Genomic DNA, 21106 nt, shown 5'->3' with positions numbered 1-21106 from the left:
CTCTCCAAAAGCTAGGCAACATTACACATAGGAGTCATGAGAGATGATCTAAGCAACATGCTCTGCCAAAAGCATGCTTTCAGCCACCCCAACAGCCAGGACAAGTCAGATTTACACACTTCTGTTTAAAAGAAGATGAACATGTAACAGAGCACATAAAACCTATTTATTAAAGAAAAAGCATATACATTATTGCACTTAGGAGAGAGACCTTCTTACTACATGATGTAATATGGCACTAAGCCTTGTGATTTGGGACTTGGAGTTTCAGGTATAAGTCTTTTATCTCCCAGGAAACACTGCATACTTATTACATTCAAAAGCAGGCACTGTTTATGTATTGATAAAAATATGCATGCGAATTGTTAGCATCCATTTATACAATCACAAGTATGGGATACTTTCAGAGCAGTGCACCATAATGCCCAAGAATGCATACCCCTTTCTGTATTCACATAAAAGTTTTCTAAGGAGTTGTACTTACTAAGATTCTCTTTATTGTCAGTCTCCAGTACCTGAGTGTGAACTACTCCGATATCACAGACATTGATCTTTTTCAGCAAATTCATCTATGCCTAGAAAGTGTGTCTATCATAATCAATTTATAGATGTGCAGTATAAGCAAAATCTCACCTGTCATGGTGTCTTTCCTGGAAGTGTGTTCTCCTTTATTACCATGGTAAGCAGCATTTGTTCCAGTTGACTCATAGTCTGTTTTTCTTTCCTTTAGGCTGATCATTTCCCGAGGTGAGGCTGGGGCACTTGCTGGATAGTAAAAACCAACATTTCTGTATTTTATTAACACTTTAGCATAAACCTTTACTAACATATTTATAATCTAAAGACAAGTGCTTTGTGCTTTAGGTATGTACATCCTCAAAATTTGCTAGTTCCTTCAGATAATGATGTTAATAATGATGTTACTCCAGTATAATCAGAAAGACAGGTCACTAGTTAAAAGAATTGACATGTGAAATGTCACTGGTTTTCCATCACATAGAGTAGAAATTAATTATAAGGATTATTTGGTATTTTTGGTAGATGCTGAATTTTTGAATGGTTACTGCTGTATATTCAAATAGTCATACTCATACTCCTGAGTCAGATTATTCGAGGTACTTTCAAATATTGAGCATTTACGTGAATATCTGCATGTCTCTTGTGTTTTTACGTAATGTCCCGTTTTCCATACTAACACCCTTTCTGTATTCACATAAAAGTTTTATAAGGAGTTGTATTGAATGAGATTCTTTTAATTTCAGTCTCGAGTACTTTCGGTCTCACAACCATTACGTGTTTCTTGTTTACCATCAAGTAATAAAGAAAAAAAATCAGACTTATAAGGGGTTTTCTGCTCCCTGTTAATCATTATATAAGTCTTTCAAAAAAAAAAGGCAAAACTCATATTTAGGAAGTAAACCGGACTATGCAAATTCTTGTCAAATGAATAAATTAAAGAAATGCAACGGATGAAGAAAAATAAGATTACTGCTTATGTCATTCCATTGCAACTCTCTTAGTTATCACATGTAGATGGAGAAGGAACAAAATTCTCAGACAGAAATGCAGGTTTTAACAATTGCTTAGCCATTTAATATGTTTATATGTTTGAAATAGCGGCACTGCTAACACTTTTCCAAATCCAGTTCTGTCTATGCACTTCACACAGTTTAATTCCTATATATTAACAAATGTAAATATTATTAAATAGTTTACCCCCCATCGTTAAAGTTCATTTGATATTGGGGCAACAATTAGGGCTTATTAATGCATTTCTTAAACTTTTATTTTTCCCAAACCTTTTAAGAATAAAGGGCTTTTCTTTCCTTTGAGACCCCCATTACCAATTCTGGGATTTTGCTTGCAAAGATAAGCGAGGTTTGCATAAATATTTCTGGAAGATAATATTTCTCAACACTGACAAAAGTGACAAAACAAACACCTCATCACACTCCCTAAAGTACTCTGGATGTTACAGGGGTCCACTATTCCCAGTATTTTATTCTATTGATTCCCCAAGTCTGTATATGAGTTAACATCTTCTGGCAGGAAGAATAATTTCTGGGTTTTCTTCCCCCATTTGTTTTTAGGCGTTTACATTTCAACCTGAAATCCAAACCACCATGGTTTGAGGATTGTTAATGTCACTTACTCAAAACTACCAAGAATCTTTAAAGAGGAAAGAATGGAAATAGAAGGATCAACTCCTGAGGGATAGTGAAAGGAAGCTTTTCTCAGTGGCAAGTTTGCTTTATGTTCTAACAACTGTTTAAAAATCAGAACGTTTTTATGGAAAAAATAGAAATAAGTGGTCAGGGGAAAATAACGTAACATAGTTCTTTCTCTTTCACTCTTTTGCTGGAAATTCAAAAGAATATCCATTCAGAAAAATACAAATTTGCCCATTGGTTGGAAGCACTGTCACAAAAGTGTTTCGTCCTGAGCAGCTTCACTTTTATATGTGATCACATCTAACCAGAAATCAGTCAATCTGCCACCAAGGGACTTGCAAGGTTAAATGATTTTTAACAGGATGTCAGCAATGTTTTCCCCAGATGCTACCACAAAACTGTTGTATTACTATGGTGGTCCTGGTCAGGTCCCTATGGTAAAAGTGTTTTCTGATTGCTGATAAACTCATGGCAAAATTATTCCTACCATGATCTACACTTACGCTGACTGGGAGCGAGTGACCTCCAAACACAAAGGGGTCTGTGTGAAGGTGAATAGTATCCTGCTCTTATACTTAGTTATTAACATGATTTTCCTGAGGCCCTTCTCTGAAGTTCCACAATTTTCAATACAGCAAAAACTCACACTTTGCATTAACCAATTCCCCACACAGGAAAAAGAAGCCTCTAACTCGAGGTGCTGTGCAACCAACTACAGTGTAACCTCTTGATGAACACTCTGTATTATGCCAACGTCTTTGTTTTTCACTAAATATTTTACCATTTCAGTGAATGTCTCTTTGGAAACCGTAAATGTGACCCAGGCAGAGTAAACATCCTGTTTTGGGAGGGAAATAGGGACAGAATTAAGCTCCTCTTCCAGATTTTAATGAATCAAGGGATTTACATATTTTAAATCTGGGAACGATCCATATTGATATTGAACTTTCCATTAAGTTCTAATGTTAAAATAAACAAATGCCCCATTTGAAAGTGTTCTTATAGTTCATTTTCAAAAAGCTGTAGTTAGGCACTGGAGAGAGATTCAAAAGCTCATCCACTTGAACAATGAACCCTTTTGAAAATCGCCCAGATGTGTCACAAAAGGACATGCTTTTTTTGAAAATTAAGCCATTATATAAAGACTTCTGTGAGACCTGAGCTATTTTGCATAAATGACCCCCAAAGTATATGCTGAAAAAGTCATTAACTGCTCTGATTCATTATGTAATTTTGGCCTCCAATTCTAAATTTTTCCCAGGCATATACACATGAAAGTTTCACTGAAATAAAAGAAGGTTGTGTGTGTGTTTAAAGTAGAATGGTTCACTGATGATCTAATAACACTGAAGGGAGAGCAAATGCAAGGATAGTGTTTGAGCATCACCCATACCTAGTGAACCCACTGTGTTATTAAAAACATTTTTCTCCAGGTATTGGTATTTTTTTTAATTCTGATCTCAATTTCACTTCTTTTCATGACACAAATTTAAGCAGGTAGACAGAAATGCAAAAGCTTGGGCCCTCACAAAATCAATGCACATAAGAAAGAACCCTGACCTATGTTTCTCAGTGAATTGGAATGGTGCATACCTAGAGTTTAGTTGGAAACTTTCAAAGCTGTGATGAAAAAATTAATGGAAAGCATCAGTAAAAACAGAAGCTTGGTTCCTAAGAAGTAAATGGCAAAGTTCCCGTTGAGTTTAATATGGTCAGGACTTCATTCTAGGAGTTTATGAGAAAGTATTACAGATTTAGATTAAAACATTGGACCAGTTGAAGTGCACTACCCCAGCTCTTATCAAAGAAATAAAATACAGACAGACAAATGAGAGATGAAGTGTTATATAACAGTAGAGTATTGGCCCCTCAGAGCTCATTTAGAGACTTCCCAGTACTCTTTAAAATCTGTATATTGCTTAGGAAATAAAGGACAATATATGGATGCTGACTCCTTTGGTGCTCCAGTCATGGAGAACCCAAGGAAAAAAAAGTGGGTGCCCTGTGCGCATTGCCTTCCCCTCCCAACCAGCACCTCCTGCCTGCTAGTGGGCCATCAATTGGTACCTCCCCTTCCCACCTAGCACTGCCCTCCTGCTGCAGATCAGCTGTTCTGTGGCATGTAGGAAGCACTGGGAGTGAGGAAGAGTAGAGGCAACAGGGGAAGAGGGTGGGAAGAGGAAATGGGTCATTGCCAGGGTTCACCCACTTAGAAACCAACCAGACCCATTCAAAATGGGTCTGGAGTCCCAAATCCACAGAATGGGTCTTGCACCCTTGGTTCAGTGTCTGCCTGGATGTGTCCCTCTGCTGCCACTGCCATGTTCTGCTGCAGCTGGGGAGTGCCTTGTGGGCGTGGCTTTGGGTCGGGCTAGCACAGAGGTCAAAGATCAGGGCAGCAGCACTTGATGTTGGCAGGGGAGGGACATGGATGGGCAGATGAACAATGAGCTGAGGTTTGGGGGGGGCAAGTGGAGCTCAAGTCCTGGTGGGATCCCCCTCTACCTCATGGGCCCCCCCGCAGCCTGTGTGGCATAGGGAAAACTCATCTTCTGGTGCCTGCTGAGGGATAAGAGCCAGCTGGATATGGGGGCAGGAGGAGGAAGGTCCCTCCTCCCTCCTGCCCCATTGCCATTGTGTGACCACCCAGTTTTCCTGTCCTTGCTATGCCTAGGAAGGAAGAGGCAAGTTAGGAGCTTGGAGAAAGGGGCGGAGTAGGGCAGAGCCGGGGATGGAGCAGGTGTTAAATGCTCCCCAGTAACTTGGTAAATTGTCACCTAAGTTGTAATGTACTTAGGGCTGCTAACTTGAGAATGCTAAAACAAGAATTAAGCTCAAAAGTGAGTTTCAGTTACTATTTTTATGTGGGGCACAAGTATAACCTTTGCATTTGTTGCTCATGTAAGCAGGGAATGGTCCCTCTACTGAGGGGAATTTACCTGGCGTCTCTGCCATCCCTGTGAAATGGGCTAGTGAAAGGATTTGAGTCCCTGCTCCCACTTCCTCTACACAGAGGCCTCCCCAACCTCAAGGGCTCCCCTTCAACTCTCTGTATTTTATCTACAGTTTACAAAAATGATCTTTAAAAAAGCCTTGCATGAACTTTAATCACTGGTCACTTCCTCCAGCAGTCCTAATTTACACTGCATTTTCTTGTTAGGATTAAGGTAACAATTACTGATGCAGAATTTTAATTACATTTCACCCTCCCCCCAAGTTGGGACTTGCAAATTTAGAGCTAATGTGAAACAGATGGCTGTGCTTATGTATCTATTAAAACTGGGGATTGCTCTAAAGCAACTGTCAGCTAACCACCTACCATAGTTTTAGAATTCTGACATCATTTGTCCTCAGCCAGACTTTAACAGGACAATACAGAAAACACAGCTCCAACAAGGTGACAAAACATTGCTAAGGCATCAAAACACATTTTTACACACATCTGGTCATGTTAAGCATGCAGCTTTTCGTATACAGTTGAATGATACAATACAACTGTCTCTCAGTTCCCGGCGGGAACTACATCTATTCACCTCCCTGTGTGAGCAACAACTCTCCACCAATTATTCAAATTCACAAGTGGACTCCTGCTGAGGTTTTTACTGGAAGCAGTCATGAAATTCTCTGTTGACACTGGACTGAGACACATTATCAAGGCTTGCAGTTCTGACTTTTGCGGTGATGGGAGAGAAGAGTTTAGTCAGTTAATCTAAAAGTTTGCAACAGAAGGCAGGAGATATTTTGGGTCAGATGTTGGCCAAAAGCTCAGGGCCAGATTTTTCAAGCACTCAGAGTTAGGATCAGATTTTCAAAAGGCACCCATCTTGGCAACTGCATGAAGAGAGAGTTTTTCAAACTGCTCAGTACCCAGCCATTCCTATGAGGACACTGGTGCCCAGATTTTCAAAAGACAGTAAATGCTCTCTTAACCTGCATTCTATCCTCTGGAACTCTCAGATAACCAGCATTTTAACCATAAGTGAATTTGAGTTACGTTTTCCATAAGTAGAGTTACGTCTTCCATAAGACAGTAAATACAAATAATTACAGAAAATACAGTGTGTTTACAGTATACAATACTACTGTTGTTGGCAAATAAAGTACTCTGCATACATTTTTGTTTATTTCTTAATATCCAGTCTTGTTTCTCTTTCGTGTTATGTATTGCTAAGTATACCTCTCTATTACCAGAATATTTGAATATCCAGCAGCCTCACAGTTCTGGGGCTGCTGGTATGAAAGAGTTTACTGTAGTGCAGCACCTTGCCTTTGTAGATTAAGACTAGATTTCTATAGCATTAACAAACTTTACTAAAGCATCACTTTTGTACTATGTTGTAAATACTTTAGCCAGACATAACTTATTGCTCTGTCCTATTAACGCTGTACAGCTTCGATAAAAGGCGCGATCAAAAAGAATGACTGTTCAGTTTAGTAAAGAAATGACTAAGTTAGGAATATAACAAAAAGGACTCAAAAATTATGAATGCTGTGGGGAACGTAATAAAGGAAGTGTTATTTACCACTTTGCCTAACACAAGAACCAAAGAGATTAATACACTGCAAGTTTAAAATAAAGATAAGGGACTACTTTATGCAACGCACAGTCACTCTGTGGAACTCATTCTTAGGGATGTTGTGAAGACCAAAAGTATCACTGGGTTCATAGGAGAATTAGAGAAGTTGCTGGAGGTTAAGTCCATCAAGGGCTGTATACCGCACCCCCCCACACCCATACTCTGGCTGTTCCCTCATCTCTGACAGCCAGAAGACAGGACTGGATGACTGTTCCACTGAATAAATTGCTCTCTTCTGCTCATTCTCTCTGAATCATCTGACACCAATCACTGCCAGAGAAACAGGTATACTGGGCTAGATAGGCCATTGTTCTGACCCAGTATGGCAATTCCTTTTTTCTTAAGGACAGAGATTTAACAGAGCAAGAAGTAAAAAGAAAAGTGAGAAACTGATTGAATTTTACTGTTTTTATTTTAAAAGATTTTATTTTTACTGAGAATTATTTTCAGTTAAAGTAATGACATATTTTAACTTGGAATAAGTGGATAAAAAAGAGGTCTGAATTTTACATCCACAAACTGAATCGATACCTCCGTGTAGGAGAGAAATAATAATACAGCGGATGAAACAGCATTTAATTATATGTGATATGTTCACGGTATTGACATTAGATGTGGAGTTACAGTGAATTTTGCTGCAAATATAGCTATAAACATAGGCTCAGCTGAAGAACATTGGTGTAGCTCCATTGACTAGGAATGGGTATGATGATTTTACACTAGCTGAAGTTCTGTCTAACGCTATTAAATGGGCACAGCAAATGAATTTGAGGTTTCTACGACTAGTAAAGCAAATGAGGAGATGAGGAACTCCCCAGTGTTAACGGCAGGCACAATGCCCCTGGAAATTTTCACTTTCCCAATCATATAATTTTACCTGGCCAATGGACAAGGAAAATAGTGAATAGACATTTGTAGTAAAAGGTTACCCTGAATAATCTGCTTGCTTTACATTTCTAGAAGGTATTCACACAGATAAAAGTATTTCTATGTTCAAAGATACCCTGATAAGAATGAAAAATGCTTCCCAGATACTTCTGTCACAGTTAACAATGCATCTAGATGTTACGGGCAATGCTTAACAATGGCAAGATGACATTACTAGATTATGTCTCTGTTTACTTCAGCCCTAGCAGCATGGTCTTACCTGAGCGATTATTAGGAGACATGCGCACTGGCGAGATGGAGGGCGTGCGTGATGAAGAGTATGGTCTTTGCCGATCCCTCTCTATTGTTGAAGATGAAGCTACAAAGTGATACTGTGACCATCCATCCTGCATGAGGACAACATCAAACATTGGGACAAGTTTCAGGACAAAAGATGCATATGTACATATGTAAATATTTTTATTTAGGCTTTCACTAATTATTATTAATACTCAGTTAGAGTAATTACATATTAGCTCACAATGGTCACTCTGTTCTCCAAAGCTAGGCTGCTTTACTCTGCCTATTTACAGCATGCCAAGCGTGCTTAGTTTTGCAAAAATATAAGGTGGTATTCAGGGTTTGCCTGTATAAGACGAAGTGCCAGCTTGCTTGTAGCCGTGTACTTTCAAGTGCCTGGGCAACTTCAAAGTCCCTTTACTCCTAAAAATTTTGCCCAGGTACTTCAAAGTACCGGCGGGTTAGCCACAGCTACACGTGAGTTGGCACTTTGAAGTTTAACACTCTGGAGTTGCCACAGGGGAGAATTAGCCTAATGAAGTGCTGCACATGCAGTGCAGCACTTCATTAATAATCTCCCCACACCTTACTTACCATGCTCCACAGCCTAAAAGTTCCATAACATAATGGTTTTAAATCACATAAGGGCACTATTAGAGTGCACAGCTGGGGTCCATATGGAAAAACTAATATGCAACCTGTCAGTGCATTTTACAATTCACACCATCTATAGTGCACATTACCCTACCATATAAACAATCCTCACCCCCACTCACAGCATTGTATTCCCCAGAATGCCTACAGTCGACACAAAGACAAAATCCCTTTTAGGGCTGTGCAAAATTATGTGGCATTTCAGGATAATTTTAGGCATTTTCATTCTGCCCTCTTTCACACTACTAATTTTCACATTTTCCTGAATAAAAATAAGCCAGCTGTGAAAATATGCAAAATTATTATATTTTGCTTGTTTTCACAGTGTAAACATTCTGTCCTTCCAAACAGTTCTATTGCAAAGGGACATTTAAATTTTGCAAGAAAAATTGAAGTGGCTAGATGATGAGAATTCAAGCCTTTTGAATTTTGTTATAAATATTTCACACGCCATTGGGTCTAGTTAATACAATGAGATTGCTCAGCTGTTTGTTCCTGACAGGGAAACAAGAACAGGTTCTTTACAGTATTTTATTGTAATATGATGCCCGTTTCCCACAGCACTGTTTTCTCCAGCATACACAGAAATTGCCCTCTGTGTTTGAAATTTAAATGTCTTATGATATGAACATTTCTAAGTTAGCTGCTCCTGAAGTTCATATTAGTGATGATGACTTTATTTGGCTGGGGGCCAAACATTGGAGATTCTAAAGCTGCTTTATAGTCTAACATAGCAGTTACCTTTTTTCTTAAGTAGTTAAACTAATATGAAAACACAATGAAAGTTAGAATGGTTCTTCAGTAGCTATGGTATTGAACTCTACTGTAGTATTTCAGATGCTACAAAATATTTACTGATGAAATATCTTTATCATCTGTAAATATTGTGCCAAAACTTTAATGTAAGTTTACCAACATGGGGAAAAAAGATTCTACTTGCCACTCTTATGACAATGCTTTAAAGCCTTTGGAAAAAAATGCTTTCCAGAGACCGGATCCAACTCCCATTGACTTCAGTGACTATTTGTGAAACCATGAGGGAGGAGGGGAAATTAATTTTGCAAGGCTAATGTACCTGTGAATAAAAACATTATAAAACACTGATAAAACTAACTCCAATTCTATCTATAGATAATATTGATAACTTGGAACAGACACACACAATGTACCATTAAAAGCACATCACCCTATGTTATTTGCATAGTGTGTTGATGTGCGCCAATCACAAACTTGCAGCACGTGTTGAAGAGAAAAATTAAGAGAGTGAAATTTGGGCCATAGCTTTTGAAGATAGATCCACTCTTTTCATTGGTGTGGTTAGCTACAGAGCACTTATCCATATAAGAAAGTGATGTTTTTGACTCTTGATGGGATTAACATGTCCGCAGGAAGGAAAGGTGAATGTTGGGAGAAAAATAGTCAGCCAATGAAGAATAGCAAAATTACTAGGAAATGTCAGTTAATCCTTATTCAAATGATAAGGAAGCATTTTCTAAATTCAGTCAATCCTTTCCAGATGATTTAGAAGCTGTGCCCAGATGCTTTAGAAGCTGTGCCTTGCCAGCTTTAGAGTCATTGGGGATATTAAAAAGCAATATTATTTTTAAGTGCATAACTGCTGTTTTTTTCTTTAAACCAAATCGGAAATGATGAGACTATTTAAGCCACATGGGCTATGTCTACACAATAGGGTTTTTTCAACAACACAAGCGTTTTGTCAACAAAACCCACAGAGCGCCCACACTAAAAATGCATTCTGTTGATATACTGTTGACAGAACTGGCACTTTGTGGACAGCCTTTTGTCTCTGCCCCATGAGGCAGAATGCCTTTCTCAATAGAGTCTATTGACAAAAAAGCTGTGTAGACACTCCAGGGGGCCCTCTGTCAACAGACTGGACTTCTGGGTCACCGGGCAGCCCTGTCTGCTATGCTTCTGGTCAGCCGTTCTGTCACGAGAGGGCTGGGCAGTCTAGCCACTTTCTGTCAACAGAGCGGATCGCTTTGTCAATATGCTTTTGTGTGTGGGCACACTCTGTCAACAGAAGTTTTGTCAGAACATCTTTTCCAACAGATCACTCCAGTGTAGACATAACCATGGGGAAAATAAAACAACAGCTAAGAGTTCTAAGTCTATGAACTGCCTTGAACAGTTTAATTCTACATAGCTTACTTATGTATCCCCATCCCCACTGTTCAGGATCTAACAAAGTAGTCTTAAAAACCATTATAAATAAAGTATTATCATGTAAACATCTTTGTTACCATTAACTTTACTTTGTTACTCACCTTTTAGGAGAATCACACCCTTACTACTTTGATAATTTTCACCCCCATGAGAAATCCTGCTCCTCTTTTCCTTCTTTCCATTCCCTTGAGATCAGTGGGTCTCATGGGAAGGGTGGCAGGGGTGTCACTCTGCACTCTATGCTGTATATTTCAAATTTTAAAGTGCCAGATCTCCTAGCGCAATGGAGGAGATGTGAGCATAAAAGGGGGGAGCAGGCCACCCCCTGAGTAGATATGATGTCAAAGGAGGGAAATGACTACCCAGCACTCTCCACCTATACAACGATGTGACATGAATGAAATGACGATGGTTGAGTTGCAGGTGGCTGGACCACCACGTGAAAATCAGAGAACCATCAGAGAGACAAGGAAAGTTTTCAGCTTTCAGCTTTCTTACAAGATTCTCAGCCTTTCCTGATCACACAAATGGTGGTTCAAGCAGCCCTTATCTCTGTCTCTAGGGCTGTGTCTACATGGGCACAAATCTTCGAAATAGCCATATTTTGAAGATTACTAATGAGGCACTGAACTGAATATTCAGCGCCTCATTAGCATTAGGACGCTTCTGGCTGCAGCGCGGCTACATGGGGGTCCTTTTCAACAGGACCCACACCTTTCAAAATCCCCTTATTCTGATCAGTGAGTGGGAAAAGGACCCCCGTGTAGCTGCACCGAGTTGCGAGCTTGTGAAAGTGGCACTTTCGAAGCACCGCGGCCGGAAGCATCCTAATGCTAATGAGGCGCTGAATATTCAATTCATATTCAATTCAGCGCCTCATTAGTAACCTTCGAAATGGCCATTAGCGTGGCTATTTCGAAGATTCATGCCCATGTACACACATCCTAGGAGGAGCATGGTGGAAGGATTCTTAACCAAACTAGAGCTTCATAAAGTACTGCTTCATTACACTGGTTCTAGTGTAAGATATGGTTCCTCCCCCACCTCCCAGGCTTTACTAGGATGGGTGGTTTTGTTTTTGTTTTTGTTTTTAAATACCTGTCCACACTGGACACTGAAAGTGTGCAAAAACCATGCTGGTTACAAACTTGCTGGAAAATGTCTAGTAAGTAGTGTTCTAACTCTTGTGGAGATGAACTTTCTAATACTAATAACGGGCAGCTGCTTTTGTTTAATGCTTATTTTAGCACAGGGAAATGACCATTGCTTTTAACCTCCTACTTTTTCATACACATATTGACACACATAGACAGAGAACACCACATTTTCACAATAAAATGGAGACAATGAATCTACAAAAATGAAGATGTTAATTGTTCTTCAAACCATTTCAAAAATCCATTCCATCCCACTCAAAAATCAACTCCTGAATCTGGAGGCTTTAGTTTCTTAGATGTTCCAGGTCATGTTTTGTTTCATGTTCAGCCTGTGTCCTGGCATCTCTGTGAAGTATCTACAGCTGGGGTTCAAGTAGCTCTCAGCCAAGCAGAGGAAAATGGCAGTTTTCTGCTCGCCTATTTCATCACATACTTGAACTTTCTAGCAATCTAACAGAAAGTGGGCGTCAGCCTTCCTGTACAGTACCACGTTCTTCATACAAATGGCATCGGCTGCTAATTTGGGTGAAGTTCTTGACAGCACTTCAGAGAACACCACAAATTTCTTCACTGCAGTCATTGCAACAGGTATCAGCAGTGAATGGGTTACATCTCATTGTAGTTGGACTGCCAGGAGATTAGACACTTGCATACGCAGCATTTATTCCCCCACTCACTCCTCAAACACCAGTTTTTCTCTCTCCTGAGGGCAGCTCCAGCTGCAAATAACTTCACATATTCTGCAGCTATTGAAGAATCTGAGTTTGAAAGTGCAATTTCTGTAGACAGTGGAACTTTTAATCTCCAGGACTGCAAGGCCCTGAATGCTTTTAATTCCTTTTTGATTAATATAGCTGGACAAATACACAGAAGAGAAAAACTTCAGAACTCTGCAGAGGCCAATGTGATTGATGGGCGAAGTCTGGTAATGGGGTTAAATCAAATAAATGGGAGTCAAGAGATCCCATTCTAGGCTCTGCCACAGATTCTCTGTGCAGCCTCAAACAAGTATCGGAGGCAGCCATGTTAGTCTGTATCCACAAAAACTACAAGAAGTCCTCTGGCACCTTATGAACAGATTTTTTTTGAGCATAAGCTTTTGTGGGCAAAGACCCACTTTGTCAGATGCATGTAGTGGAGATTCCAGAAGCAGATCTAATTATACAGGCTCATGAAAAGAAGGGAGTCCCAATCAAGAGGAAGGTCAGAGCTGACGAGGTCATTTCAGTCAGGGAAGGTGTGACCTACTTCCAGCAGCTGATGTGGAGGTGTGAACACCAAGAGAGGAAAAACTGCTTTTGTAGTTGGCCGGCCACTCCCAGTCTCTGTTCAATCCTTGATTGATGGTGTCAAACTTGCAGATGAATTGCAGCTCTGCAGTTTCTCTTTGGAGTCTGTTTTTGCAGGTTTTTTTGTTGCAGGCTGGCTACTTTTAAATCTGCTACTGAGTGTCCAGGGAGACTGAAGATTTAAGTGTTCTCTGACAGGTTTTTGTATGTTACCATTCCTGATATCTGACAAGTCACCTCTCCATGATGTATCTCTAAATTATAGACACGGGGCTCCATTCGCTTCTCTCTTAGGTTATGTCTAGTTTGCCAAAAACTGTCAGCAAATTATGCAACACATTTACTATCTTTTGCTGACAGTTCTGTCAGGAGAGGGTTTTTCCCATTCACATGGTGCCAAATGTCAGAAAAACCCTCCTCTGTCGAGACAACCCTTCTTCCTCATGGAATGAGGTATACAGGGATTCCAAAAGAACACTATTGACTAGCAGATTTCTGCTGACAGATCCGCAGTCTGGACATGCTCAGAAGTTTTGTTGACAGAAGCCTGCGATCTAGACATGGCCCATGTAACGAGGATGACTGAGATGTTGCAGAGGACTCCAGAGTGGGAGACCTTAGGGTTCCCGAGAGAAGCCTACAATCTAGACATAGCCTTAAACTGGTATTTCACAATGCAAAGCCATTGCTCAGTGGAGCTAGTGTTGAATTACAGCAAGATAAGCAAGAACAGAAGGAGGAACTATAACACCTGTCACACACAGGCTGTGTCTACACTACAAAAATCACTTCGAAGTTGAACATCTACACACACCCTACTTTGAAGTTCATCTTCAAAGTAGGGCACTACTCCATTCCCAGGAATGGAGTAAGGACTTCGAAGTTGGGCTCCCTACGATGAAATTAACTTTGAAGTAAGGGAAAATGTGTGTCGACTCTCTGTTGGCTACTTCAAAGTAGTGCTTAACTTTGAAGTTAGTTCCTAGTGTAGACGCACGCAGGGTATTTTAAGTCAGAATTCATGTACGGTTGTAAAGCATATTAAAAGCCCCAGCTATAAGGGCACTAAAAGTATGTACAAAGAATTAGCAGAGTATGGGCCAGTGTAAATGGCACAACTCTAGTGAATTACTTCAATGGTGATATGAGGATTTATACCAGGTGAGCCTCCTCATTGTCTACTACCATGTGTCTATTGTCCCATATCTATACCCACACCCTTTTTTGACAAAATTGCTTCACTTTTTTAGTCCATCTGACAATTAAAAGGAGTCTTGCTATTTCTATATCAGAGCAAAAAGATAATAAGGAGCCTTTTACACCAGTATCCCACCCTCACCCTTTAGCCCCTTTATTCAAAACTATGCTACAAATACACTTAGTTTTGTTGGAGTGCTTCAGTGAAACAAAGTTATGCCAACCATTAATTTCATTATGAGTTCAGATTGATTTTGATTAGCTAGATCATGGTAGATATTACTATCACTGGATGATAATTTTCCAAGTGCTTTCTAACAAACTTTCGTGTATGCGTGACAGACTGCCATAATGCCCCCACAATGGAATAGTTCTAACAAAATCTATCCTTAGCTCTCATTTCCTATCCAGTTTATTAAAACTATTCCCATCCACAATTCCGAAAGCTATTAGTGTTAAATATTTAAACTAATTTTTAAGAGCCAAAAGGGAGGATTTTCAATTTAATGCAGAAATAAATACCACTTGACATGCTCATTGCTTTCATTAGTTTATTTCAACTCTGGTGGCTATAGCAAAATTTAATTAAATTGATTTGGATACTTAAAGATACAGGATATAATGGGATCTTAAAAAGAACAAGTGTTTTCTCCAAAAGCAAAGTCTGTGTGCAAGTGCATTTCCGAAATCAATTTGCCATCAGCCTGATCTACTAGCGGAAAAAAAGGACAGGAAGATTTGACAAATGGAAAAGAAAATTAAAGTAATTCTGTTAGAGAGGAGGATGCCATTGTCAACTGCCAGCAGCTAGTTAATAGGTTACTACTGTGCACCTAAAGAAAACATAAATATCCAAAGTAGGGTAATGTCATATCAGTCCTCAGCAGCTATTCAGAAGTTTTACATTTTGAACTATTATTTCATTGTGACGATAATGAATATACATTTTTCCTAAATTGTAATATGAAGATACTAGGAGAAGGCACATGTTTATTTCAGCTAGATCAACACTGGCATATATCTAGTTACGTGTTGTCAGGAATGCGGCTGTGAATAACTTTTAAATGGACAGCAATGCATAAATGTTGTGTAACAACAGAGAACAAGAGTTTAAAAGAAGCAATCATTTTTCATAGGCTCACACTGGAGCCAGCTCTGGGTCATTATGAGATTTAGTCATTGGCCCCTGAGACAGAGCATGTGATTATTTTGTCTGGCACTAGGTGGATTCATATACTATAAGTAACATTAAAAGACTACTTCAAACACCTGTTGCAACTTTTTTAGTTCTTGTTATCTTTCAAAGATATGTCTTGGTCTTTCAACAGCTTCTTTTTTGCTTCTTTGTTTTTTTCAACAGAGGATGGAGGAAAAATTCTGTTCCAAACAAATTTAACTCCCATTACCGCACAGCTGAGAAGCTCTGTTTGGGCTAGCAGGTCAAAAAATGATAATGGCTCCAGTAAACATCTCCTCTCCCTCAGCAATTAGGAGGTCATCTGCTAACTTGATGGGCAGATTGTTTGGGAGTATGAGGTAAGCCATTTGTCCCTGCATACCACGAAGAGATTACATAATCCTTGCTACTTCAGCCTAAGCTGGGCCTTCTCCTACATCTGACTGGGTCCTGATTATACAAACACCGTGAAAGACAACCTCTGGCTTCTATGAAGAGCTTACAATGTAAAACAACAAGAGAAAAGGCAGAAAGGGTGAGAGATAAAATGATTTGCTCAAAGCCAAACAGCAGACCAGTGGTAGAGTAGAACACTACATGTAGGCCTTGCTGAGCCCTAGCCATAACTAACCATATAAACCAGAGACAGTCATTGGCTACGTCTACACGTGAAGCCTACATCGAAGCAGCTTATTTCGATGTAGCAACATCGAAATAGGCTATTTCGATGAATAACGTCTACACGTCCTCCAGGGCTGGCAACGTCGATGTTCAACTTCAACGTTGCGCAGCACCACATCGAAATAGGCACTGCGAGGGAACGTCTACACGCCAAAGTAGCACACATCGAAATAAGGGTGCCAGGCACAGCTGCAGACAGGGTCACAGGGCGGACTCAACAGCAAGCCGCTCCCTTAAAGGGCCCCTCCCAGACACAGTTGCACTAAACAACACAAGATACACAGAGCCAACAACTGGTTGCAGACCCTGTGCATGCAGCATGGATCCCCAGCTGCCGCAGCAGCAGCCAGAAGCCCTGGGCTAAGGGCTGCTGCCCACGGTGACCATAGAGCCCCGCAGGAGCTCGAGAGAGAGTGTCTCTCGACCCCTCAGCTGATGGCCGCCATGGCAGACCCCGCTATTTCGAAGTTGCGGGACGCGCAATGACTACATGGTCCCTACTTCGACGTTGAACGTCGAAGTAGGGCGCTATCCCCATCTCCTGATGAGGATAGCGACTTCGACGTCTCGCCGCCTAACGTCGAAGTTAACTTCGAAATAGCACCTGACGCGTGTAGCCGTGACGGGCGCTATTTCGAAGTTAGTGCCGCTACTTCGAAGTAGCGTGCACGTGTAGACACGGCTATTCAGACTGGGCCTCATGTTGCCAAAACAGTAACACACTAGATATTTGCTGGCCAACTCAGTACGTTCCTGACCTGAGAGAATGACACAGAAACACCCAGATCTCTCAAGTAACTACATAAACAAATTCCCCAAGAGAGGGTAGAAGAACACACCAACTCCTCCTTGTAACAGAGAGGCAGCTGTGTTAATCTGTACTCCCAAAAAGCAAAATAGCAGAAATACAGTACTTTAACAAAATTATTTATGCAGTGATGAGCTTTCGTGGGACAGAAGAGCTCACGAAAGTCCCACAAAAGCTCGTCACTGAATAAATTATTTTGTTAGTCTTTAAAGTGCTACATTTCTGCTGTCCTCCTTGTAAGATAAGGAAGGAATGACAGGATAATGGATGAGGTTATTTTGTTTGAACTAGCAGGTACAAGGTATAAGCATGGTAACAACATAGGAAGGCAAAATATAACTTGCTTTTACCAACGTGTACACAGAAAAGTCATAGGAGAGGCATCTTTGTATTGGCCTGAAAGACAGCAGCAAGTCATATTGATCAAGCTGGTACCTTGTTGTGTTAATGTACCAGTAACTCCTATGGGACAGAAGTACCATGTTTGTTGACAATAAACTGTGCTAAGTGCTTTCACCACAGAACACAGCCTGCGGTCCTTCCGTATGAGCAACATTCAAGTCTGCTGAATGAGCCCACCACGCTCTCTGTTAGTACAGTTAACCAGCCCGACTCCAAGAACACTAGCAACAGTGCACCACTAGCAACACCCAACGACACTAACAGAAACCAGTTCTCTTGACTCTGAGTCCAGCACCCTGCCTACTAGACCACACTGTTGCTATTAGAATCAGCAGCAGAATCTGAACGTGACATTATCTGATTAACGCATGACCATGCAAATCATTCTTGCTAACACTGTTCTATAAGGGCAACCAATCTTGCACAAGGACTGTCAAGTAAGGTGTCAATAGAAAGGGCTAAGTGCCTCTCAGGCTAAATGATGCAGAGCCAACCTTTAGAGACATGTCAGAAAAGTATGTGAGTGGTAATTAGGGCCATTCCATGCTAGACAGCATACAACTTTGAAATACAAACCTGTATTGCTAGAAATATGGAGGTGATGCTAATTTTATGTGTTTCCTTATGTGGTGTTAGATGTGAGCCATGTAAACAGACAGTTCTCTTCTGTCACTATAGCTAGTATGGAGACCAAAAAAGACTATCGACATTGAGATGAATCTTGGGTGCCTTGTAAACCCAGAGCTGTGAGTTAAACCCTGGAGGGGGGCATTTAGGGATCTGGGACAAATAGGTTAAAAGAAAGAAATCTGTCAGGGATGGTGATGGATCCTGCTGTGAGTGCAGGGGACTGGACTTGATGACTCCCAAGGTCCTTTCCAGTTCTATGACATAGGTATAGGTATGTCTCTTTAAAGAATGGAAAACTGCTTCATGGATGAATTACCTTATGTTGATCCATGTAGTTGATTACCACTGCTATTTGGGAAGCAGAAGGTTATATCAAATGCCAATTGTTCACCCAGGACTGTAGCAGGCCAAGGAGTTGCTAGACAACTGTATAGAAGACTTCTGGGACCTGACCATTTCATCTCACATCTGCTTCATGGTTAGGCGAAGGAAGCTTTAGTTCTAAGACAGAGATATTCAGACCCATCTGGAACATTGGACTATATAACCTATGGACTAATTCTGAAAGAACTCTCCGCAGTTACAAAGCTCACCATCTCTACTATGGATCTAATATCAGAACTACACTCATGTCTGTATGTATACTGATCTTTTAACCAATACTCTCTTTTCCTTTTAAATATGTTTTAGTCCAGTTAGTAAGGACTATCTTTAAGCATGCCTTTGGGTAAGATCTGAAATATTCTCTGATCTGGGAAGTAAGGTGTCTGATACTTTGGAATCAGCAGAACTTTGTTATACGATGAATAAGGTTTTCAATGATCCTCATTATTTTTGACACAGGTGTCTGGGTGAAGTCCTGAGTCAAGGTTGTTTAAGGGAACTGTTGGCTTCTAAATAACAAGTAAAGTAATACAGAAGTTGTTTTGTACCGGCTTGGTGAATTGAAGTACTGGAATGTCCACCAGCTTTGGGGTTGTCTGCCCCATTCTTTGCAATTTACCTTAATTGTGCAACCACAGTGTGGCTGCCCTCAGACTCTGGTCACTCTGAACAACATGGTTTTAGACCTCAGTTTAGTTTGACTGAACAGAAATTAAAGATCCTGCTCAAATTTAATTTCATGTACTGTCTCTTAACCTTACATGCTTGATTTCAATGTAAAAATTCCACTCACACCCTCAAAGTGAGATATCATTATAAAACTACTATCTTCTAACATCACTCACCAAGAAATTCTATCACACCACTGGACAATGTTGACAGGCTTTTTTTTTTTGAGAATATTCTTAGAATACTTCTATAAAATTTACATATGGAAGCAAATCTCTGAAAATCCCATAACATTTCAGCAAAAACAACAAGATGTCCTGTGGCACCTTATAGACTAACAAATTTATTGGAGCATAAGCTTTTCCGGGCAAAGACTTACTTCATCAGATGTATGCAAGAAGTCGGTCTTTGCTCACAAAACAACCTCTTGTTGTTTTTGTGGATACAGACTAACACAGCTACCTCTCTGATACTTGTCACCATTTCAGCAATATTTGTCTAAAGGAAAGAGACAAGGTCCTGTGGAGCAGAAAAGTCCCATACACCAGAAGTAATGACAACAAATATATTACTATGAAATTTATGAGAGAGAAACTATTTACAAAATATATATTTTTAAAATGTTCTAACACTCTATTTCCTCCACCAGGTCCAATAGTGTTCTGCCTGGAGTCAAGAGGAGTTTTGCTGTTGACTTCAATAAATCAGGCTTGAAACGTTCTTCTTGTTCCTCTTACTTTTTTTTTTAAACCTGCCGTCACTTTATCAGTTGTAAATATGGCATCTCATATGGTAAAATACAAAGCCCTGAGAGATCTACACCACCATACTAACAGTAGACATAGAAAGCATCAGGACATATGACAGTTTAACATGGACAAATACTAGGAAGTGCATTATATTGACAGAGCTTTGTCAGTCTGCAAGAAATTTCTCTCAGTTGTTAGTGTTGCATCTTTTTCATGCTGATGCTTTGCTGCTAGGCTAAGTGGAACATTCCTGACTCATGTGCACTAGTGTGACTGTCTAAATTAAAGGACAAAGCTGATGTGAATGAAGTCAATTCTCATCAGACTGATAGAATTCTGGGTACCTCTTCACTTGCAGTTTGTTATCCTGACACTAATAAGACTCAACAGAGATTAGAACTGAATTAAATTATCTACCTATATTGGCATATAAAAATGAAACATTCAACATGACAGTGCAAGACTACCTACAACACTGTAGCCAGCAATGTGCACATGCATCTAGCAGAGTTTCTGACTGGGATCTTAGAAATACACAGTCTAAAATATTTAGCACCAACCACGTTTGTCATTATGATATAATACTTAGGCATTTTTAGTGAAAGGAAAATGGAAAATATTAGATACAGTAAATGTATTCCTCAGTGATTTTTAACATGGATGGTTCAGAAAGCATTTACTGACAGTATGTACCCGATCTGATTATTGTTCTTGTTTCCAGCTACCAAATTGTAGACACAGAAGCCAAAAAAATACATGGAAATACATTCTTCTTATGACTTTTCCATATAAAAGCTTGGGGTGGTTGACACACACAGGAGTAGCTGCAGAAGCTGGAGTTCCAGGCCCTTTAAATAGCTGCTGGAGCACCACATGGCACACTGTGGCTAACCTTACCCTGCCCCTTCCACCTAAGACCCTGCATAGAATCATAGGGCTGGAAGGGACCTCAGGAGGTAATCGAATCCAGCCCCCTGCCTCAAGCAGGATCAACCCCCACTAAGTCATCCCAGCCAGGACCGTGTGAAGTCGGGACTTAACAACCTCGAGGGATGGAGAATCCACCACCTCTCTAGGCAAAGCATTCCAATGCTTCCCCACCCTCTTGGTGAAGTAGTTTTTCCTAATATCTAACTAACACCTCTCCCTCTTCAACTTCAGACCATTACTCCTTGTTCTGCCATCTGACACCACTGAGAACAGTTTC

General features: G+C 40.2%; 1 protein-coding gene across 1 annotated transcript in view; it reads right to left on the bottom strand.

Moving 5' to 3' along the window:
- Positions 1 to 21106, bottom strand: part of CTNND2 (catenin delta 2) — a 747444-nt gene that overhangs the window by 30147 nt on the left and 696191 nt on the right. The window contains exons 17-18 of the mRNA XM_074985959.1: positions 7896 to 8022; positions 634 to 765 (exon numbers count right to left, since the gene is read on the bottom strand). Coding sequence (XP_074842060.1) covers positions 634 to 765; positions 7896 to 8022 — 259 coding nt within the window. The remainder of the gene's footprint in view (positions 1 to 633; positions 766 to 7895; positions 8023 to 21106) is intronic.

The sequence above is a fragment of the Carettochelys insculpta genome, chromosome 2 (genome assembly GCF_033958435.1).
Source record: "Carettochelys insculpta isolate YL-2023 chromosome 2, ASM3395843v1, whole genome shotgun sequence".
Taxonomy (NCBI): Eukaryota; Metazoa; Chordata; order Testudines; family Carettochelyidae; genus Carettochelys; species Carettochelys insculpta.
This window is presented reverse-complemented; position numbering and strand designations above follow the sequence as displayed.